The sequence below is a fragment of the Podarcis cretensis genome (assembly GCF_951804945.1).
Source record: "Podarcis cretensis genome assembly, chromosome: 8".
Classification (NCBI taxonomy): domain Eukaryota; kingdom Metazoa; phylum Chordata; class Lepidosauria; order Squamata; family Lacertidae; genus Podarcis; species Podarcis cretensis.
Window position 1 is genome coordinate 11092172 of NC_137177.1, and position 24462 is coordinate 11116633.

Below are 24462 nucleotides of genomic sequence, written 5' to 3' on the forward strand. Positions count from 1 at the left end.
TTTAAATGTCTGATGTTTCTATGTGTTTTTATATTTTGTTGGAAGCTGCCCAAAGGGGCTGGGGCAACCCAGTCCGATGGATGGCTTCAAGCCATTATTATTATTATTATTATTATTATTATTATTATTATTATTATTATTCCAGCTTTTCCTCAGTCCCAGATGTGTGGGGCGCTGCCTGTGGTGGCTACTTAATGGCAAGGGGGAAAGGTACTTTGCACGTGCTCAGAGGCATGCCATCCTTTGTGACAAGTTCCCTTCAAACTCTGGTTTTCCTCCACCAGCTCTTTCTGAAGACCACCCTCCTCCTCCAGTACTGCGACTGGTATTCATTCCCCATGAAATCGTGGATTCCCTTCCTTGCAAGGAAACATTTTCCTCAAGATAGAAGATTCTCCACTTTTCTACACTTGCCCCTCCCCCCACCCTCTTGCCTGAGGTAAAACAAAAAAACCCACCACCAACGAACTCAGCGCCCTGGCGGTGAGACACCTGTACAAAAAGAGAGAGAAATTTCCCGCGCTGCCCGATGATTGGCTGCAGCTCACCAGCTCCTGTCGCTCATTGGCTCGCGCGATTTTTGGCGCCTTTTCCCTCCCGCTGAGGGAAGGAGATGGCTCTGTGGGGCTGAGCGAAAAGGCTGGGCTGTGGCGGGGAGGATTTCAGAGAGGGGCGAAGTTTAAACAGTTCCCTCGCTGCGTGTAGAGCAGGGAAGCCCAAAGTTTAGGGCTGAACCCCCTCCCCAAAGATTAAAGGCTGAGGGAGAAAAGGGGAGAAAGAAAGTTGGCTGGGATGGATGGAGACTGAGGAGGGAGAGATGATTAAACTGGGCTGAAATTTGGGAACTGAGGGAGGGGAATGGCATCTGGAGGTGAGATGCCCACTGGGACAGAAGCCCAGGAAAAAGGGCAGAAAATGCCAGCTGGGGCAGGAGCCCAGGGAATGTGGGAAGAAATACCTCCTGGGGCAGAAGCTCAGGGGTTGGGGCAAGAGATTGTCAGGGATGATGAATCCCAAGGGCAGGAGGGCAGGGGCAGTTTCAGTAGGGGAGAAGCTGGAGGGATGAGGAGAGAGGTGTCTGACAAGAATGAAACCCCAGGGGAGAGGGCAACTGAGGCTGAATGGCCTGTTCCCAGTGGGGGAGATCTCATGGAGAAAGATCCCTGGGATCTGAGAGGAGAGCCCTTGGAGAAGGGAGCCAGTGGGGCACCACCTCTTTCTGATTCTCTTCTTACAAAAAGTGTTGAGGTGGGGAAGACGGGGTCAGGTAGCTCCAAAAATAGTTGCTTAGACAGGGGTTCTGCAGAGAGGGTCAAAAAGCCGAGCCATAAGAAAAGGGGGCAGAAGCCCAAGGTGAGGAATTTGGAGTAAGCAAATATCCCGTAAAGAGACCTTCCATCCTAAAATGTGGCAAGCTTCTGCAGGTGGAGACTTGCTGCTTTTAGCAATTTTGCAGGCTTGGGGAAGTCACACACAAATGTTTTAATTAAATAAAAATAATGGGGAAATAATATACAATTTAAGGGGTGTAAATAATAAGATTTCACGTGTAACTCAGTTCTTCCTGGAGAGGTCCATAAAGATGGGAACCTTGACAATCATGCTACAGTCACATGACACTTTATCTGTAGTTGCCCATGTCTGATATCATGCAGCAATCATTTAAAGTTGGCATAGATCTGGTTCAGGGACATGGTAAAGTATGGCAGCTGCTCAGCTTGTACAACAACTGGACTTTCAAGAGCAGTCTCAGCAACTTAGCTTGTTGTTAGACCCATCAATTAATTGGTGTGCAAATTTGAACGTGTGATCAAAGTGTGTAATTTCACTGATTGATTTCACTTTACTTGTAAAGTGCTTGTTTCCAAGTAAAACATTTAAACACATGATATTATGTGTCTGTACCCACTTTCTTCCTGTGTACTAGGCTGAAGATACTTTTAAAGGGCTGGCCATCTACTTCCCTAAAGAGCAATGGGCTGAAATGGGAGAATGGGAAAAAAATCGTTATAAGAATATGAAAGAGAACTATGAGTTTATGACTCAATTAGGTGAGAGAAATTACTGAAAAGTAAGCAAGGAGTATGGATTATTTAGCTGCAATAAGATCTCTGAGTTGAAGAACAATTGAAGAATTGTTCACACTATCACCTTATTTTACCTTTATCAAATAGTAACATTCAAAGGGTTCATCTATGTGACATGTTAAAGTTAGCAAAGCATATATTTTAGTGTGTATTTAGAAGTATAACTTTTAGGCTTCCAAGGGCTCTCATAGATTACAGCCTGAAGCTTAGCTCAATTACACCATATATTAACTATGTTTGTAAATAGGTTAAAATTTATAACCCTGTAGGTAGAATTAGGACCAGTAGAGAAGGCAAAGAGAGATTAATGAAAGAAGTATGGAACTAGAAATAATGCTGAAATTGTACCTGGGAGGTCTGGATTCCAATTCTTTTGCAAGCATGTCTTCACTTGATATGCTTGGTTAAGTAACTGGGTTGCATCAGTTAAGTTGCACATTGGCTGCAATCCAATCCACTTTCCGGGTTGTAGACCCCAATAGTGCTTACTTTTGAGTTTCTTAGAATTGCTCTGTAAGATACCATTGAAACATTTGTCTCCTTTTCCCACACTTCCCCCATGTTGTGGACTGCAGAGGATAGATTGGTCTTTCACTGATACAGTACTTTTTCTTTTTAACAAAACTTTTTGGCTAGGTATACTATGTGGCAAGTGATCTGAATCCTTTCACATTGGATACAGATTCTGGGGGGTGGGAAGGGCCTGGTTTTCTCATAGCACAATACCTTAGCATTGATTATTTTGTCTTTTATTGGCATTTGACATCAGTTGAACAGAGACAAATTTCTGGAAGCATTCTTTCAATAAGATGTTTGCAGACAACAACTTTTATAGTATCTTATACCTGATATTTTTTATTAGGTCTTCCTACACCTAAACCAACATTTATGTATCATGCACGGCAACCTCCCAAAACTACAAATGAGTCCTCTGAGTCTGATGAGGAATGGACACCAAAATCTATAGGTAAATGATTACTGTAGTCATTCCTGAATACATGCAGCCCTCCAGGCTTCTCTATACGGGCCATAAAACTCTTTGCAGGCCACACCCCTCACCAGCAGTAAAGTCTAAGAAAAATCCTGCTGGAACAGACCATCCTGTTTCCCACAGTGCCTAGCCAGATACTTCTGGGAAGCCCATAAGCAGGGCATGAAGGCAATACCCCCCCTTTCTGTTGTCCCGTCAATCAACTTAGCATATATCTGAACGTGGGCATTCCATTTAGCCAGGCAGCCCTGTTCAGGGAAGCTTTTAATGTTTAATAGGTTTTTGTATTTTAATATTCTGTTGGAAGCCACCCAGAGTGGCTGGGGAAACCCAGCCAGATGGGCGGGGATATAAATAATAAATTATTATTATTATTATTATTATTATTATTATTATCATCATCATCATCATCATCATCATAGCTAATTGAAAGATAAATGCTCTACCGTTGACTGCATTTGTCTCTTTCTGGTGAATGACATATCTATTACTTTAGTTATATTAATTTTGTGAGATGCAGCTGATGAATGTAACAAAATGTAGTTTATGTGATGTGACCCAACTCATCTACATTGGTTCATTTTGCTCGCCACTACTAATAGCCCTTATGTCTCATGCTGGATTTTCCTTTACTCTACCTATATGAATATTCTGTTGCAATGATGGGGAATGAGTGGCCCTCCAGATATGACTCCTGTAATCCTTCACCATTAGCCATGCTGGCTGGGGCTAATGGAAGATGGAGTCCCACAACAACTGGAGGGTCACTGGTTCCACACCTCTATTCTGTTGCTATACTGTGTACTCTGATGCAGATCTGGTGCAGATCAGGTTGCAATTTTGCTGTATTCTTTTTATTAAATATTAATCTTTTGCATTAGAATGGTTTTATATTCATTCTAAAGCTGAGCACCTAATGATTTTTCATTAATTCAATACTGTATCAGCAATGAGGTTACTGCCATATTGTCCCTATATTTCCATTCATTCCATGTATATACAATCATTCCTATCATATAAGGAAAGTCTGAAGCTCAGTGGTACAGCATGTGTTTTGTGCAGAAAAACTCTCAGGTTTAGTCACTGGTATTTCCAGGTAGAGCTGGAAAAGACTTTTGTCTGGACCCCTGGAGGGCCACTGCTGGACCGTGTCAACAATACTGAGATGGATTGACCAGTGGTCTGACTTCGTATATACAGTTTCCTATGTTCACTCCTTTTTCTTGGCAACACAATGTGTAATATCATGGGATACATTCCTGTGATGATGCATTCATAGTCAAGATAAAAGTGAAGATGCAGAGAAAATATTCTAAACATCAATCAATCAAGAGACATTTATCCCAGTACGTTTCCGAGCACAATTCAAAGTGTTGGTGCTGACCTTTAAAGCCCTAAATGGCCTCGGTCCAGTATATTTGAAGGAGCGTCTCCACCCCCATCGTTCTACCCGGACACTGAGGTCCAGCACCGAGGGCCTTCTGGCAGTTCCCTCACTGCGAGAAGCCAAGTTACAGGGAACCAGACAGTGGGCCTTCTCGGTAGTGGCACCCTCCTTGTGGAACGCTCTCCCACCAGATGTCAAAGAGAACAACAACTACCAGACTTTTAGAAGACATCTGAAGAAAGCCCTGTTTAGGGAAGCTATTATTGTTATTGTTGTTGTTGTTGTTATTGTTATTGTTATTGTTATTATTAATTATTTATACCCTGCCCATCTGGCTGGGCTTCCCCAGCCACTCTGGGCGGCTTCCAACTGAGTATTAAAAACAATACCGCATTAGACATTAAAAACTTCCCTAAAGAATGTTTGATGTATTACAGAATTTTAATATTTTTTTGGAAGCCGCCCAGAGTGGCTGGGGAAGCCCAGCCAGATGGGCAGGGTATAAATAAATAAATTATTATTATTATTATTATTATTATTATTATTGAGGCATTACTGTTTTTATCATTCCATAAACTGAAGGAGAACCACCTACCTTTTCAGTTTCTATTTATTTAAATTCATGCTACCAAATGTCTTTCTATTGGTGAAACAGTGGCTGGGGAAACCCAGCCAGATGGGTGGGGTATAAATAATATTTTTTTTAATTATAACATATTTTTGCAAATATACTCCTGGAAATTACCATGGAGAACTGGTACTGGAGAAATTTAGTGGATGGTTTGGAGCTATAGCTTTCTCCAAATGACTGACTGGTACAAATACCAAAGTTTGTGTATATATTGCACAATACACCCTTTCTCTCTCTCTCTCTCTCTCTCTCTCTCTCTCTCTCTCTCGGGTTTATATGTTCAGTGATAATATTTTAATTTCTAAAATATTAGTTTGCTTCTTATTTCCAGTAAAATCTTTTAGGACACCATGTAACCTGAATAGCTGGAAAGAGGAAAAGAAAAAAACGTACCCTCTTGATCAAGTAAGATAGTTTTGGATATTTCAAGTGATTTGCAATTTCTGTTTTTTTGTTTGTCTGATGATTCTAGCAAACATCGAATCAAAATAGTTTGGAGAAATATTTCATGTGTTTGCCCAAATATGGAAATAAAGATATTAATAATAGCAGGGTTTGAAGGGGCATACTTTTTATTTGAGTGGAAATTTATTGTTCACGATCATTAGCTTCCAGAGAAACAATTTGACTTTTGTAGTCAGTGATCATAATATTACACATTCAAACAAAGGAAGAACCAAAACAAACAACTGAAACAAAGAAACAAACTCCGGAATCAACACAAATTCTGGAATCAAATGTGTCGGAGACTGAGGATAAGCTACCCATCTGACAGGGTGACCTGTAGTTCACAAAACCCACACTATTTGCAGACACACTGAAAGACTGTGAAAAACATTTTCTTTTCTTTTTTTTAAAAAAAGTATGTGGAAACACTAATTGAGGGGAGGAGAACAGAACACAGCTGGACACTAGCTTGCACATTATCAATGTATACAGCCAATATAGTTAGTAGCTGCTGCTTTAGATCGTGAAGGTGTGTACTGCTGTACACAGGAAACTGCTATGTGCGAAAGCACACTGTGAAATTGTAGCCCATGTGTGTTTCAAAAGCTTTATGTGGACACAGCCTAATAGACCAGCCTTCACCGGTCTGATTCCCTCTAGGTCAGGGGTAGTCAACCGTTTTATACCTACTGCCCACTAATGCATCTTTCTTAATGGAAAAAATTCCTTACCACCCACCAGTGTTTGATGGAAGGATAATTCAGCTTGTGCTGTAGAACCCCCTACCGCACACCTAGAATCCTGAAATGCCTAGAAGTGGGCAGTAGGGACCAGGTTGACAACCCTTCTCTAGGTGTTTTGAATTCTAGTCAGCCCCAGACAACACAATCCTTTTTGACATGAGGACACTATGTAGCTATTTCATTGGGTTGAAAGTCAAATATATAATATGTTCATACATTTAAGTCATGATTGCTGCAGCAATTCATTTTCTGTTCACGTTTGAAGGTCTTTCTGGGTGTTAGCAATAATAGTCACATGTTCAAAGTTATTTCCATGCACCGTACTTTTGCTAAACATTGTATTCTATAGCCAAAGGAGAGATTCCTGAGAAAAATAAATAATTAAGCATGCCTTGGGACTGTCTCGTAACTGAATATACTAACTGGTAATTTGTCTAAATGATAACTGCCATTGTGGAAATATTTAAGAAGATCTAAATTAATATGATCACTTTTAAAAGGTAAAGGGACCCCTGACCATTAGGTCCAGTCGTGACCACCTCTGGGGTTACGCGCTCATCTCGCTCTATAGGCCAAGGGAGCCGGCGTTTGTCCGCAGACAGCTTCCGGGTCATGTGGCCAGCATGACTAAGCTGCTTCTGGCGAACCAGAGCAGCACACGGAAACGCCGTTTACCTTCCCACCGGAGCAGTACCTATTTATCTACTTGCACTTTGTGCTTTCGAACTGCTAGGTTGGCAGGAGCAGGGACTGAGCAATGGGAGCTCACCCCGTCATGGGGATTCGAACCGCCGACCTGTGGTTTAACTCACAGCGCCACCTGCGTCCCTTATGATCACTTTTACCACTCAGTAAATACACATGATTCACAAGCCCCCTCTTAATTCTTTATGAGTGTTATTTGAGGTGTTAAGATTTAATAGAAAACAACTTTTTGTTGCAGAATAAGCAAATAAACACTATGGGACTTACTTCCAAAGACCAAGAACATATAAAGAAAACTGACAAAAATACATGTGCAGATGTTCATACTACAGACATTGCAGCAGAATCAAAGGCTGGTAAGTGCTTGGTAGAAAGCCATTAATTTATTTTCTTAACAACTTTAAATAATAATTACTCTGCCCACTGTGTTCTTTACAGCTGCTTATAAAACTTTTTAACATTTAATTGTAAAGGGCACTCTCCAAAACTGGAACTGGAACTTTTTCTAATGATCTGATCTTATGATCTGTGTAAGACAATTTTTTTTTGATGTAATTGTATGTAAGAGCAAAAACAATATTGCATGTTGTTTTCAAGTCCAGTGCAGCAAAATGACAGAGAGCTTATACTGTGCAGCTGCTCAACCTAGCCAATTACACTGTGAAAGACTTTACATGAGTCAAATATGGAAGGAAATGGGGCATGAAAGTGACAGGGTGTGGTAATACTGTAGTGATGTTTAGGTGTGAGCTTATCCATGTTAACAGGACCAGGCATTCCTGCAACCATGAAATATGAAAATTGACTCAGAATTAAATTTCTAACATTGATAAGTTGCACTTAAATGCAGATATGTCCATGTTAAAAGATATTCATTGTGCTTTATGAAAGTTGGGGATTTTTTAGGTGGTTTTGTCTCATTATGAAAAGGGCTATAGTTTAGTATGGTATTTCTAGGTCGGAGCATGATTGGTTAATATTTTGCTGCCTGTGAGCCACATTGTCACATATACAGGCTCTCAGCCAATCTAGGTAATTAAGCCTCGCTAGTAAAGAGCACAACTAATTCTGTTAGATGCCTAGTGAAACATTTTGGAGCACAGTCAAGCAAAATCTTCAGGAGGAAATAGAGAACATTTTAATTCTCAGCACACTGTTATCTGTCACTTCATGTCCAGTGTGGTATGTTCATCCTATGTTTTTTATCACCTGCTATTCTTATGTGACTTGTTAGAAATGCTGAAACAATAGAAGATTTTATTATAAGGAGACAATGCCATTCCAGAATAGAATATCCCACAGTGTTCTACACACATCTTGCAGAAACAAAAGTAGGTATATTCAGGCATTCTGCTTATATGTAAATCCTACACATGAGCACGGCAAGCAGGGACTAATGTGAACACCTAAACATACCTAATGTGATTCAAGTTCTTGTATTCCATGTACTTTTGCTTTCCATGAGTTTATGCGTTACAAAATCATGTTATGTACTTCAGATATTGAGAAGAAAGCTTTGTCGAGGAAAACAAAGAATAGGAAAAGAGATCAGGAGAAAGAAGTTAGTACATATAGTTTGCGGAAGAGGGAGAGAAAAACATATATGGAAATAAATGAGCCCAATGATGATGATTACTTGTGTAAGTTTATAATCAGCAGTTTCCATCTTCAATTCTTATGTTGCCTTGGAAAAATATTTACTGTATAAAACAGTGCTTTTAGATATTCTATTACATATTTTTCAGGTTCAGGTTTATTCATAATTCTAATGCTAATAATGCTAAGAAACTCTCCCTTTATGCTTATATTTTAAAAAGTGCTTAATCAAAATTATGTTAATTAAAATGCCTGTATCAGGCTTGTAACAATTGTCCAAAATAGGAAAAGGAAGAGCAATTCTATACGACCAAACCACTGGCACTATTAAACTCTCTTTTTGTGACACTGCTCCATTTTGTAAGAAAGTACTTCAGACTTTCACATAAAAAGTTCCTGAGCTATAATCAGTATTCCCAACCACATTTTAAAAAGAAAATAAATTTCCTATAAATTTGCCATGGACCATTCATTCACAATAGACTCGCAATTTGATTATATTCATGTATGATGGGTGATGTACAGAAGGTCTGCAGTTACCCTAGCCCTTCTCTAAACAGGAGATGGTCTTAATGTTATCAGAATCTGTACAAGTAATCTGTGGTAGTTGAACTGAACTAATGCTGTTCTTGATTTGTCAAAAACTGGCAGATTGTGATAAAGAGTTAAAGCCAATGCTAGGCCTACTCAGTTTAGACCCATTGTAATTAATTTAATATTTAAAATTACTAAATTAGATCATTTGATTTGTATAGGACTCCTCTGAGTAATAATTAATTGGACACAACACAGAGGTTTTTGAAAGGACGCAGGTGGCGCTGTGGGTTAAAGCCTCAGCGCCTAGGGCTTGCCGATCGAAAGGTCAGCGGTTCGAATCCCTGCGGCGGGGTGCGCTCCCGCTGCTCGGTCCCAGCGCCTGCCAACCTAGCAGTTCGAAAACACCTCCGGGTGCAAGTAGATAAATAGGGACCGCTTACCAGCGGGAAGGTAAACGGCGTTTCCGTGTGCGGCTCTGGCTTGCCAGAGCAGCGATGTCACGCTGGCCACGTGACCCGGAAGTGTCTCCGGACAGCGCTGGCCCCTGGCCTCTTAAGTGAGATGGGCGCACAACCCCAGAGTCTGTCAAGACTGGCCCGTACGGGCAGGGGTACCTTTACCTTTACCTTTACACATGCTATAGAAGTGCCAACAACAAACACATATTTCATAGACTCATAGAGATGAACGTATCCAAAGGCTATGTAGACCAATCCCTTAGAATAAGAATAGACAGTCCATCTACCCATAACCACTCCTAGTGTGCAGCTGTCATCTGTGGACCACAGTGTGCCACACGGAGTCAGCAGATACAGTCAGTAATAGCTTGATGGAATTTGTGCAATTAAAGTATGGTTACACACTATAAGAAAAGGAAAACCAACCAACCAAATGTTAGTGGCTAAACTAGTTTAGGGAGGAAATCCTTCCTTCTCCAAAGAGAATCCAATGGGAAACACGTCAATGCCACTCAACATTCTGATAGGGAATGCCAAGGTTGCATAGCAGGGGAAATAATCCTTCTTAACATTTATGGGCAATGACAAACATGAGAAATAATGAAACATTTCCCCTGAATTCATCCAACTGTACCATGAAGCCTTGGAGCACCCTATGGTGCTAGAACTATTGTTAAATGGAACTATCAGGGTTTGTAAAACTATCCCGCACACCATCACCCCTCCCCCACTTTCCCCATCTTTTCTTCCCAACCTCATATTGTTTGCAACACTAACATATCACAACAAAAGAAACTGATCTGTAGAAAACACAGCTTGAAAAAAGAGTCAATGCACATATTTTTGTAAACTAAGAAATATTTAATAAATATTATTTAAAAAACAAAATAACAACAACAACTATCAGGCTGACTATGACTAGAACCAGACAGAATTCTGTCTGCTGCAATTAGATTATCTGCTGACCATATGCTATGTCTAAGGTGGGGCTTAGCAGGCTCATGGAAAAATGTATTCAGTCCTTGGGGAAGTTTCTTGGAACAACTTCCATTAACCAGCTTCTTGGTGCTCTGTGCTGCCTTGCTGAGAACCTGTGTTCTTTTTGTTTGTGTCTTTGGCCTGTGACTGGACTTTGCTTCTCTTATTGACCACCCCCTCAATGTGACCTTAGGTTGTGAACCTAACCTTGCTCTCTGGACTGTCCCATAAGTAGACTCCCACCCCTGGCATCCTTATCCCCTGAAGCAGTACAATAGCCATGTCCATATCACCATTTCCCAACAAGACCAGAGCCTCAGTTGGAGAGCCAACCACAAAATTCATTGCAATAATTATTGCACATTGACACAAATTCCCCAAGTTTTACAACTTTAAATATTTATATAGATTGCCATTCATAGCTGTAGATATCTGAAAAAAGGAATAAACTAATTGATGGTGAAAAAAGTCCTGCAGCATCATGTCTCAGTTAACTTTCTTTCCCTTCCTAGTTTGTGAATACTGCCTGCTATTCTTTATTGATGAATGTTCAGTTCATGGTTCTCCAGTTTTCATCAAGGATACAGCAGTAGAAATAGGACTGGAAGAGAGGGCCACCCTCACTTTACCTCCAGGTTTGAGAATTGGCCCTTCAGGTATCCCCAAAGCTGGCTTTGGAGTCTGGAATGAAGGAGAAATTCTGCCTCCAGGAATTCATTTTGGGCCCTACGAAGGGAAAATCACAGAGGAAGAAGAAGCAGCCAACAGTGGTTATTCTTGGCTGGTATGATTTACACACAGCACTTTTATTTTAAGAACTTTTCGTGTAGAGTACCACCTTCCTGAATGAATGAAATATACCTCAAGCAAAAAAGGCAGGGAAGTTCTTAAAATGTATTTCTCACTCAAACCAATATTTTGTTGCTTCTGCTTATTTGTTTATTCAAAGTGAATTGTATTATTAAAATAAAAAGTATATTTCCCCACCTAGACTATTCTAGATTATTTAAACACAAAGTTTAAAAACTCCAGGAAAACTCCTAAAAAAAAATGATGAGAATCCAGGAAACAAGCCTGCCAGGAAACAGAGCTACAGAATAGGTGGGGAGGGTGGCTTCATAATTAGGCAAAAGGTGAAAAGGATTCTTAGTAGTTGCAATATGTGGGAAGAAGAAGATGCAGGAGATTACCATGGGAATGGTCTGTGTGCCTGCTGGGGTTGCACAAAAGAAGGAGAAGACATGGAGGTGGAGGTGAAAATGGGTGCAAAGCAAGGCTGCAGAAACGAGAGTAGTGCTTTCAAACGTAGGGTTGAGAGGGTGAAAAGGGATTAGTAGTTGCATGTGGTGGGAAGGGGAAACTCTAAGGGGTTAAGGTGGGGGAGGGGGAGAGGAAGATGAGCAAAGCAAGCAGGGGAGCAGAGCCCCTTAACATTCTACATATTGTTGTAGTGTTACCATATTGATGCATGTGTTTCATGTCTATTTTAATTACAGATTACTAGAGGGCAAAACTGCTATGTTTACATTGATGGAAAGGATGAAACTAATTCCAACTGGATGAGGTAAACATCCTTGATCAAACTAAATAAAGAGAGACTTTTAAAACAAGGGTCTTCATACACCTGGAAAGGCCAATAAAACAGAATGACTTACATGTCATTCTGGGTGGCTACAGGTTAGCCGTCCATGCTCTTAAGATCTTTTAACTGTTGGGAGTAAAGCACAACAATTGCAGTAACCTGCTTGAACTGTGGTGAGGAATAGACAGAAATGCAACCTGTTCTTCCTTCTTCACTGATTCCTTCTCTTTTAGTAAATGCTTGTTGGTAAAGTAGATCACTTCCTTTCAGACTAATTCTTTTCTGCTTCTCCAGGTAATCAGTATGAGTTAGCTTGTGCTAGTGTCAACATCTTGACTGCATCTTGGCCACATGTAAAATCTATACATAGAATGGTTCCTCCTCCATGAGTAATAAATGTTAAGGTTTTTTTGTCCTTTCAACAACAGTCTTACCAGGGTATTTTTTCTGCATACTGCTGTGCAAATTGTGCACTATATACCAAAGTTCAGTAGTGCCAGTACTAGAGGGAGAGGTGGCACCTTTCAAAGGTAAAAAGAATATATTGGTTTGGAAATAGAGTGGTGGGCCCCTAAACTGCTTAGTGGGATCAGTCAAAGCTATGGGTTCATCATTCCTAGTGGAGCAAATGCCTGGTGGTCTGCATAAGTCTTGCCTTCTGAAATGAATGGGAGGAGCAACCCAGACAAAGATATTCTTCTACCACCATAAAAAAAAGAAAGTGAAGTTACCACAGGTAAGAAGACAAAAGTTTATTTTACAAAATTCTGTTGTGGGTTGTAAGCGCCAGTGTATAATATGCCCAGTGTTCAACAAATTTAAAATATTTCAGCTGCGCATTTCATTACTGGAATAATAGAAGAAAGTAATGCAATTGTTATGCTTCATAGTACTTCTCTAATTTCCATCTTCCCTGACTGAGTACTTTTAGTTACCCTCTTAACAATGAACTTTCAGGTATGTTAACTGTGCCCGGAATGAGGAAGAGCAAAATCTTGTTGCCTTCCAGTATCATGGGAAAATCTACTACAGAGCATGTAAAATAATCCTTATTCATTCTGAACTTCTGGTTTGGTACGGAGAAGAATATGGAAAGGAGCTTGGCATCAAGTGGGGCTCTAGATGGAAATCAAGAAAAGGTATAATAATCATGCATTGTTTTAAATCTTCCCTAACACTGGTCTGTTGTTGCTTGTTTTGTTTGTCATAGACAGCATTCTACTAGATGCGTCTAAGGATAACTTCATATTTCTATGCGTTGTATAAATCTAAAGGACTAGTTCATAGAATCATAGAATTGTAGAGCTAGAAGGGTGGTTTGAGGTAAGAGAAATGTAGGACAGCTGGGGGAAAGTTTTCATGTTTCAGAGAAATGCATAAGGATTAGGATTAATTTCGCATGGTGAATATGTGAGCTGAAAAGTCTGGTTCTGAGTTTTTGACATAATGGTAGTGGTTGTATGACTTTTGAACATGACTCCAGTTCTTAAGTCATCTCATATGTACCACACTCCAGTTAAAACATCCCAATTTCAGGTTTTTAAATGGAACAGTAGTTAGGGGTGAGTTGCAATTTGGGCATATTCTGAAGCAAACACATGGTCACTGTCAACACATCCACTGTCAATATGGTTGTATGAATTTGCTCTCAGATAATTCCATTCCTGAGGCAGCATGTATATGCAAAATCACATATAGCCAAAATTTATCTGACTGCTGATTGGCAAGGGGTGGGGGAAGTCTCAGGTCCTCCCTGTGCCTTGAATGCCTTCCCTCACCCTTGCATACATGGTGGCAGCATTGAGATGGCAGCAGCAGATTGTTTCCCCTCCTCTTTGGAGGATAATAGCAAGGAAGAGAGAGTGCAGAATGGCGACCTGGCTCCCTTGGCTGCAGTGACCAGTGAGGAAACTGTTAAGTTGTGGGTTGACATAGCAGACGACACAGCGATTTCTCCAAAGCAGCTCTTTATTTTGTAAGCTGGAATAGAACTGACTAGCAAACAGCTCAGCCGGCCTGCTTTTATAGGCAGCCGGCTGTCAACATTGTAGCAACAACAACCCAGAGTTTCCCGCCTAAAATAACTGACGTGGACCTGAGTGAAAACTATCTACAGTATCCCCCTGCTGGCCCAGGGTGAAACTTCACTACATAATACCCCTCCCCACCGAGATAAGGCGTTAGTTACAATCGTAATGGTTTCCTTATATACAGCACTACGCGTAATGGTTCAATTAGGCACAAAAGCATATCGGTTACATTTCCCATACTTAGACCAACAGTGATACATGTCCAACAACATAGTCCTTTAAATAAATTGGGTGCTTGGAAACTCTGCCAGACCGCCGGGGACTGGTAGCCAAGTCCGGAGGGCCACACAGTTCTTGCTGAGGCTGTGGTGCGACCCTAGGTGGCGTTGAAACCAAATCCCCTGGATCCGCTGCTGTGGGTGGAGCCTCCGCAAGTGGAGTGGTCTGAGTCTGTGGTAAGTCTGGCAGACCTTCTGAAGTGGCTTGGTTCGGCTCCACGCTGGCAGTTTGCGAGGGAGGTGTAGGTGGAGCCTCGCCATCTGTAAGTGTCTCTTCTGGAGCCACAGGCGCAGTTGGGGGCACCACGGTAGTGTCCAAGTCCCCAACCCTGCGCCTAAGCTGGTCTATGTGCCGGCGCCACAAGCGTCCGTCTTCGAGTGCCACCTGGTACGAGCGAGGTCCAGTGACTCCCACTACTGTGGCTGGTACCCAAGGAATGTAACCCACATAGTTCCGGGCAAAGACCTGGTTTCCTGGGACAAATGACCGTGGCGCGTTGGCACCGCCTGGGGGTTCAGCCACGGCAAAGTCCGGGTGCAGCCGGTCGAGCGGTGACCTGAGGCGGCGGCCCATAAGCAGTTCAGCAGGACTCCGCCCTGTGGCCGCATGAGGGGTGATGTGTTGCACGAACAAGTATTCGGCGACCCGCTCATGCCAGTCTCCCCGGTCCAGGCGCGCCAGTGCCTCTTTTGCCGAGCGCACCATTCTCTCCGCTTGTCCGTTGCTGGATGGATGAAAGGGTGCCGTTAGGGCATGGCGGATGCCCAGTCCCAAAAGATACCGCTCAAACGTGCCTGACGTGAACTGCGGTCCGTTGTCGGAGACAAGGACATCAGGACACCCATGCGTTGCAAACAGGCCTCGCAGCACCCGGATGATGGCCTTGGTAGTGGTGGAGGGCATCAGGGCCACCTCCAGCCATTTGGAATAGGCGTCCACCACTACCATAAAGGTCCGGCCATGAAAGGGGCCAGTCAGATCGATGTGCACCCTCGACCAGGGTGTCTTTGGCGTCTCCCAGGTGTGTCCCTTACTTGCCGGTGGTGCAGGCCTCGACTCTTGGCACGCTTGACAGGCGGACACCCAGGCAGTGATGGCATCGTCCATATTAGGCCACCAGACGTAACACCGAGCCAATGCCTTCATTTTGACAATTCCCGGGTGGCCAATGTGCAGAGCCTCCAGGACGCACTGGCGGAGTCCCTGGGGAATCACGACGCGGTCTCCCCACAGCAGACAGCCGCGATGAGCCGAGAGTTCATGTTGTCTGGTTGCGAAGGGCTGGAACTCCGATGCAAAAGGCCCTTGTGGCCACCCCCTCCACACCCAGTTGAGCACCCGGCTGATGGTGCGATCCTGGGCAGACGCGGAGGCCACAGTGGCAGCCAATACAGGCGCTGCCGGAAGATCCTCAATCAGGAGGAGCAATGAAGCTGGAGCCGGGTCTTCCACAAATGCTGGAAGAGGGCAACAGCTGAGGGCGTCGGCATGGCCCATTGATTTCCCCGGGCGATGGATGAGCCGGTAGTGGTAGGCAGCCAGGAAAACAGTCCATCGCAGCATGCGTGGCGAGAGGACCGGTGGAGTTGGACGATCACCGGCGAGGAGACCCAGGAGTGGCTTGTGGTCAGTGATGAGGTCAAAAGTCCTGCCATAGAGGTATTCATGGAACCTCTTCACTCCAGCCACAAGTGCCAGTGCCTCCTTGTCGAGCTGGCTGTATCTCCGTTCCATCGGAGATAGCGTCCTGGAAAAGTAGGCGAGCGGGGCTTCTCTTCCGTCTGGAAAACGGTGACTAAGGACAGCGCCGATGCCAAAAGGTGAGGCGTCGCAGGCAAGGACCAGCGGCCTGGATTCACTGTACTGTACCAGCACACGGTCCGATGAAAGGAGAGCCTTGACCGCGCTGAAGGCCGCCGTCTCCCGATGACCCCAGGACCAAGGCGTCTTTGTGCTGAGGAGTCGGTGAAGAGGCTCAGCCACTGTGGCTTTGTGGGGCAAGAACATGTTATAAAAGTTCAGCAGCCCCAGGAACGCCTGCAACTCCGTCTTGTTCTTTGGGATGGGGGCCTGCTGGATAGCACGGATCTTGGATGTGGTCGGGTGGAGGCCAGAGGCGTCGATAAGATAGCCCAGGAACTCTACCTGTGGAACGGCGATCTGGCACTTCTCCCTCTTTACCTTGAGCCCGGCCTCTTGGAACCTGGTCAGCACGGCATGGAGGCGCTCGAACAGCTGTTGGTGTGAGTCTGCGGACACCAAGACGTCATCAAAATATGGTACCATGCCCGGAAGCCCTTGCAGGAGACGCTCCATAAGGCTTTGGAAGATGCCAGGAGCCACACTCACCCCGAACTGCAACCGGCGGCAACGGAATGCCCCTCGGTGGGTGACGATCGTCTGGGCTTCAGCAGTGGCATCATCGACGGGCAGTTGTTGATAGGCTTGGGCAAGGTCCAGCTTAGCGAAGACCTTACCCTCACCCAGGGAATGCAGCAGGTGTTGGACAACAGGAACCGGATAAGCGTGCTGCTGAAGTACCTTGTTGATCGTGCACTTGTAGTCAGCGCAGATTCTCACCGACCCGTCTGGTTTGACAGGCGTGACGATGGGGGTTTCCCACTTGGCGTGGTCAACCGGCTCCAAAACTCCTTGGGCGATCAGTTTGTCCAGTTGTTCATCCACCTTAGCCTTGAGAGCAAAGGGAACCTGGGGGCGTGGCTTTAGCTTGATGGGGGCGACTTGTGGATCAAGGCTAAAGGTGATGGACGTACCTGTATATTGCCCCAAGGTGCCGTCAAAAACCTTGGCAAAGTCTTTGACCAGACCCTCAGTCTCTGCGTTAGAGATGCAGTTGATGCCGGTGACTTCCAGGCCGAGGGCATCAAACCAGTCTAGCCCTAGGAGGCTTGGCCGCTGACCTTCGACCACCACCAACCGGAGCAGGCCCGAAAAATCCTTGAAGGCGATCCGGAACCGGCCAACACCTACCACGGGAATGTTGTTTCCCTGGTAGTCTCTCAGGTGTACGCGGTGAGAGTCAAGTTGCCTTTTGGACACTCTGGGTACCAGTCTTTTGATGGTGCTCCAAGACACGATGGACAGGGCAGACCCGGTGTCGATCTCCATGTCACATGGAGCTCCTTCAATGAGCACCGTGACGTTCAGCTTGCGTTGCGTAGGCGAGTCGGTTTGGCCAATCGTGGTTCCAGACGGGCAGCGGCAGTTGGTGAGAGCGAAACAACTTTCCTTGGCAGACTGGAGTGAAGATTTGAACTTGCGAGTCGGTGAAGGGGGGGTGTCAGACGGACCCGATCGGCAGACCTTAGCAATGTGGCCCCTTCTGGAACACTTCCTACAGATGGCGTCTCTGAATCGACACTTGGCACGGGAATGGTTGCCTCTGCAGCCGGCACATTCTGGTTGGCCCTTGGACTTCTGTTGGAACTTCCTGCGCTCCCGCTTTGTCTGGTGCACGTCATCGTCTTCACTGGAGGATGCCTCATCACTGCTGGCCTCTTCATGATGCACCGGAACTGGCTTCCTATCAAGACGCGGGCTGCTGGACTTGCGGATCTCCTGGGCGGAGCGTTCAGCAGCTTCTGAGGCCACAGCCTCCTCAATGGCTTTCTGTAGCGTGAGGTCTGGCTTGGCGAGGAGACGCCGTTGCAGATGGATGTCCTGGACCCCGCAGACGATTTGATCCATCAGGGCATCGTCTAAGTCTCAGAACTCGCAGTGCATTGCAGCCTGTCGCAGGGCGGTGGTGTAGTTGTTGATTGACTCCCCCTCTGCCTGGTTCCGGTGGTAGAACGCATGGCGGGCAGCAATCTTGGACGGCTTTGGTGCATAGTGGTTGCGGAGCTTCTCTTGGATCGTGTCCCACGGTGTTGCCTGGACTGCTTCAGGCGCAACCAATGCTCGGGCCGTCTCAAACACCTCAGGCCCACAGAGGCTGAGGAATAGGCCCCGCTTCCGCTCCTTTGATACTTCTGTCAGCTCGTTGGCTTGGAGGTAGCAGTCGAACCGAGCGAGGAAGGAGTTCCATGATTCAGAGGCTGGCGCAAACGGCGGTAGAGGCACAAGTGAAGCCATGATTCCGATGCCGGCATGAAGGGCAATGGATGGAACACAGTGCTCTAGCCAGAACAGTCAGCTCTGAATTGGTTCTGTCCAGTGATTTTGCTCAGTGATTTTGCTCTGTGATTCAGCTCAGTGATTCAGCTCAGTTCAGAGGCTGGCCGCATCTGGCTGTGCTCTGATGTCCATCAATCCCACCTTCGTCACCAGTGTTAAGTTGTGGGTTGACATAGCAGACGACACAGCGATTTCTCCAAAGCAGCTCTTTATTTTGTAAGCTGGAATAGAACTGACTAGCAAACAGCTCAGCCGGCCTGCTTTTATAGGCAGTCGGCTGTCAACATTGTAGCAACAACAACCCAGAGTTTCCCGCCTAAAATAACTGATGTGGACCTGAGTGAAAACTATCTACAGACCTGAGTGAAAACTATCTACAGTATCCCCCTGCTGGACCAGGGCGAAACTTCACTACATAACAGAAACAGTGGTGGGGGAGAGATGAAAGCAGAGGGAAGGAGGAGGGGGGGTAGATAGAGAGAGACACAGACAAAAGCTGCAGATCCATTCTAGCCTTTTTATTCTGCCTGTATCTCCCCCCCTCCTCTGCTGCAACCCTCGTCCAGAAGGCTGCCTCACCCCACTGGTTCTTGCAGCTGAGCGCGTATTGTTGAATTTGTGCAAGTTAAATGTGTATATGATGTGACCACTCTGTATTGAAAATATAGTAATACTGCATTGAAGGATAGCCTTACTGGGCTTTTTCTGTTGTTTTATGAAAGCATGTACTGTATATGTAAACAACCTGTGTAGCATTTTTCAAGTAGCTCAAGTAAACTATATCATTTCTGTTTCATCTACTCAGCATGGTTGTGGAAAATATGGCTGCTTTTCCATATGAGAAATATATTTTGTTTTTAATACTTGCTATCTCTAGTTTAGGAGCAGTGATGTAATATTCCCTACACACAGAGTGCATGGAATGGGGTCAGAGAAAGTCTTCTGCATGAAGAAATAGCTTGTTTGTTCTCTAAGGAACATACACTCCAGCTCTGGAAAGGGTGGTGCAGAGACTGGAAAGCACTAAATAATAAAAGAGAGAGGACAAATGATTGTAAAATTACAGTATGTTAGACAGTGAAACATGACTACCCTTTATTTTAAGGGCAATATAGAACTCTTAACTTGTGGTACAGCAGAAGAGAACTTTTTTTTTTTAAAAAAAGAAAGTACATAAAGTATAAAGTAATTCCATCATAGAGCATGGGAGTGGTGCCAGCCTTGAGCAGGCTGGCACAAGTAATATTGCTGCCTGCCACAGGAAAGTGAAGTAACAACACACCTGCCAGTAATATGAGACATAGTCCACCAGGATATTATTCTGTGTATGTCTCTTTGAAAGGAACGCCTTTGAATGGAGGCCTCATACAAGTATTGTTATGCCTCTCCTATTTATTTCAGTGGGAGCTTGTGCAGGACAACATCCCAGGGGTTGTCCCACACTGGTTAGATCTGGCTTTCCCCCTCAGTCAAAATCCATCAGCTGGGAGGTTGCCACACCTTGGTTCATGGTAGACCCCCTCACATAGCATGCCAACATATGGTTGAACACCACCCCACTCTCTGAGCTGTGTGAAATTCCAGGGATTCGAGGGACATCAGAGTCTGTGGTGTCTTTAGGATTTATTATTTATACAAATATATAACCTGAGCCTATGATGGAGGGACTTTCAGAATCAACACCCCAAAATACATTGCTTCTTCCATAGTCATCACAGCCTTTGATTCAAATAAAAATCAAGCATGGCTCTCACTTTCTGGCTTCTGTCTGCTTCTAGCCCAGGTGTCACACACAACTCTGGCTATTGTCCTTCTAACTACCCATGGGGGGGTAGTCTAACTACCCATGGGGGGGCTACCCATTTGTCCTCCGGCACAGAACAACTTGCTTTGTTATATTATTGACCATACTTAGGGCCATTAACTCACCAAGGAACTTGGCTGGCTAGTTCAACAATGGAATTAGAAGAGACTCCAGCATCATACAGGCTGACACCTCCCCTCCCAGGTCACAACAGTACTGCAGTTGTTGTAATATTATGAAGAATTTCATCATATAGTTCTCTCTTGTGCAAATATCTCATTTCCCCTGTATGCAGGTGTTATCTTAAAAAATAAGAAATGCATTTGGCATAGAAGAAATACTCTCAGAACTATTTTAATATAGTTAAAGCACCAAAATTTAGACTTTATTTTCCTTCAATAGTATTGCAGTATTTTAATACACCTCCAGATTTTGGGCCATTCCATGCCAAATCACCTGGTGCCATGTGCTGTCACAACTCAGCTTTTCTTCAAATTAATTTGTAAAGATTTTTTGGTCCAAAATTGAGCGCAGGATAATTTTTTGAAAATTTTGATTTTTGCACAATTTAGGCTAATGCAATTTCTGAGTCACTTTAGAAGGAACTTCAATTTAATTTTTAAAGATTTTTTTGGTCCAAAATTGGGTGAAGGAGAATTTTTTGAAAATTTCAATTTTCGCGCAATTTAGGCTAATGCAATTTCTGAGTCAGTTTAGAAAAAACCTCCTGTTTTGCTTTTTTTTTTAACCAATTGTGCTTTTTTTTTAACCAATTGGTATCAAAATAAAGCTAATTGTGGTCTCTTTCAAAATAAGGTATAAAAATGGTATTAAGTGCCACAGAAAAGGGTCACCGACCATTCAAAGTGAATTTTAGTCATTTTATTCCCGGTAGGTTCCATAAGCCATAGCGCGCAAACCACAACTAACATGTGTATCATACTTTTGTTGTAGAATGGGCTGACCATGTACTTGTTATGTTTTAAAAATAAGGAGGGTGTTTTTTGTGGTTATAAAACAAATTGATTTTTAAGTAATTTTTTTACCAAAAAAATTACCTTTTTGGACAGGTTTAAGGTCTTTTTGAGCATGAAATAACTCACACATTCATGAGAATAGTTAAAATTAAGTTTAATTAATTATTTAATAAAAACAAAATATGCCTTAGAACCCTTGTTCATTTTATTGTGTAAAACACTTCTGCAATGACATGGTCAAAGCTATTTTATTTCCCATACATGTAATATAGTCAATCATGCTGTTTTGACCACTGTATGCAATATGAGCTTTCTGAATGCTGTGGCCGGCCTTGGTCTTCTTCCTGCCGCTTGTTCCTTCAGGACAACCCTCTGTTTTGGCATGTGTCTTTTTCCTTGGCTCTCAGTGAGCTTGTTGGGTGCTGTAGTTTCCTAAATAATGTAGTCCCACATGCCCATTTGTCATGCATGGTTGAAAATAGCTACTAAAACTCAAATCTTGTGTGTTCTCAAATAGTACACAGGCAGAATTCACGTATGTTACAGGAGCGAAGTATCACCTGTCATCAGTGCCCCTGCTGCAAATTGGCTTTCACTTTCAAAGATTACCTTCACAGACATATGAAATGGAGGCATTCAGGATATGGAATACAGCCTGAAGTACCTGAAAATGTCCTAGCAGAGCAATCTCCATTCAAAATCACAAATAGTGCTTCAAACAGAACTATGCTGCAGCACCTAGTGCCAAGTTGTGTTGACAAAAATAAAGATGACGAGACACTGTTTTTAAAAGATATAAACAAAGAGACACAGAGTAGAACTCAGGTTTCTAGACGCAATGAAAGTGGGGCAACTTTAAAGCAGCTGTCACATGCGGCCCAACAATTATGTATAGGAGAGAGACCATGTCCATTTAGAAAGTGCGGGAGAAGTTTCAGCTACTCATCAGTGCTAGTCACTCCCATGCAAACACACACAAGAGAGAAGCCATATTCATGTGGAGAGTGTGGGAAAAGCTTCAGCTGTTCAGGAAACCTGGCCAGGCACAAGCGAACACACACAGGAGAGAAGCCATATTCATGTGGAGAGTGTGGGAAAAGCTTCAGCTGGTCAGGAAACCTGGCTGTCCACACGCAAACGCACACAGGAGAGAAGCCATATTCATGTGGAGAGTGTGGGAAAAGCTTCAGCTGTTCAGGAAACCTGGCCAGGCACAAGCGAACGCACACAGGAGAGAAGCCATATTCATGTGGAGAGTGTGGGAAAAGCTTCAGCCGGTCAGGAAACCTGGCTGTCCACACGCAAACGCACACAGGAGAGAAGCCATATTCATGTGGAGAGTGTGGGAAAAGCTTCAGCTGTTCAGGACACCTGGCTGTCCACAAGCGAACACACACAGGAGAGAAGCCATATTCATGTGGAGAGTGCGGGAAAAGCTTCATCCAGCCAGGACACCTGGCTGTCCACAAGCGAACGCACACAGGAGAGAAGCCATATTCATGTGGAGAGTGCGGGAAAAGCTTCAGCTGGTCAGGAGACCTGGCCAAGCACAAGCGAATGCACACAGGAGAGAAGCCATATTCATGTGGAGAGTGCGGGAAAAGCTTCAGCTGGTCAGGAAACCTGGCTGTCCACATGCAAACGCACACAGGAGAGAAGCCATATTCATGTGGAGAGTGCGGGAAAAGCTTCAGCTGGTCAGGAGACCTGGCCAAGCACAAGCGAATGCACACAGGAGAGAAGCCATATTCATGTGGAGAGTGCGGGAAAAGCTTCAGCTGGTCAGGAGACCTGGCCAAGCACAAGCGAATGCACACAGGAGAGAAGCCATATTCATGTGGAGAGTGCGGGAAAAGCTTCAGCCGGTCAGGACACCTGGCCAAGCACAAGCGAACGCACACAGGAGAGAAGCCACCTTAGTGTAACATAGTTGACAGAGCTACCAGTTCCAGTACAGAGTATGGTGCTGTATTTTGAATGTTTTTAAACATAAAGTAAGCAGGTCTGCATTTCTGCTCATGTAGCAGTTTTGGTACATTTTGCCATCTGCTGTAATAAGCAGGGCTCTAATCATTTGCTGTCTACTCTGTAGGAAACTTCATCACGTGACTTTTTCTAAAGCCAGCACCACTGCTCATACCACCTCATTGTTTTACAGCTCTTAAAGACACAATTTTGGATATATGACCTTAGAAGTGAGTTTTTGTGTGCCAAGCCCTAGAAGTTTATTTGGTGAACATTTTTTCAGCCTTATGCTTTTTAATGCTCCACAATCAGATTTAAAATGAAAGAAGTGCCTATGTTTTAAATGCTGAAGTTTTGTAATAAGCATTTTTTCTTGAGGGCCAATATGAAAAAGCATAGGGTGCTTGTGGAGTTACCTGATGTAATTTACAAAGATACATTTACATTATCTCCTGCTAGCATCTTTTTATGATTTGCTGAAACTGTTTTCTGATGCTATACCTGATGAATCTTCACTAAGCTCCTTAAAGATTATTTCCAAAATGAGCCAATGTTACAATGAGGTTCAGGAGCTCTGATTTGAAGAAAAAGATTCAGCCCTGACTACTAGACTCTGCCACATTTCCATCTAACAATGAAACCCCAAGATTTCATAATTCAGTTGAACTGTGCTTGCACTTATACTGTGCAGCTCTTGGGCTTTATTTCAATGGTCAATCATATTCTGCCCATGTTATCTTAATAAATGGCTTTTTCAAAAGTGACTGCTGTTACTGTCATAAATTAAGAAATAGCGTTCAATGTAACTGTCATATACTTTTTACATTAATCTGAAACTCTGGTCCAAATAACACACTGTATATAAACACATATTATGAGATGCGATGCCTGCTTCTTCTAGCCAAAGTAGTTTTGTGAGGGAAGCAGTCAGAAATGGAAGCAGGAGGGGAGTAAGATGTTTAATTCTTTATTTAGCTTTCCCCCCCTTTTTCTTCCACAGCTTTCCCTCAAGCCACTCTCCTCCAGGGGTGCCTGTTTAAACTTGCAAAATACATTATTTGGAACCTTGCAAGGAGAAAAGTAGCTTCAGGAGGAGTTAGTTGGGAAATGCCATGCAGATGTCTATGC

At 43.8% G+C, this 24462-nt stretch overlaps 1 protein-coding gene across 1 annotated transcript; it reads left to right on the forward strand.

Moving 5' to 3' along the window:
• The first annotated feature begins 571 nt into the window (after nt 1-571).
• Nucleotides 572-24098, forward strand: PRDM9 (PR/SET domain 9). Its single transcript, XM_079985322.1, has 10 exons — nt 572-1353; nt 1928-2051; nt 2950-3054; nt 5428-5501; nt 7230-7347; nt 8491-8631; nt 11073-11344; nt 12057-12124; nt 13100-13281; nt 21887-24098. Exons 1-10 carry the CDS (start codon nt 859-861, stop codon nt 23287-23289), a joined length of 2982 nt encoding a protein of 993 aa, XP_079841448.1. The 5' UTR covers nt 572-858; the 3' UTR covers nt 23290-24098.
• Nucleotides 24099-24462: the final 364 nt, after the last annotated feature.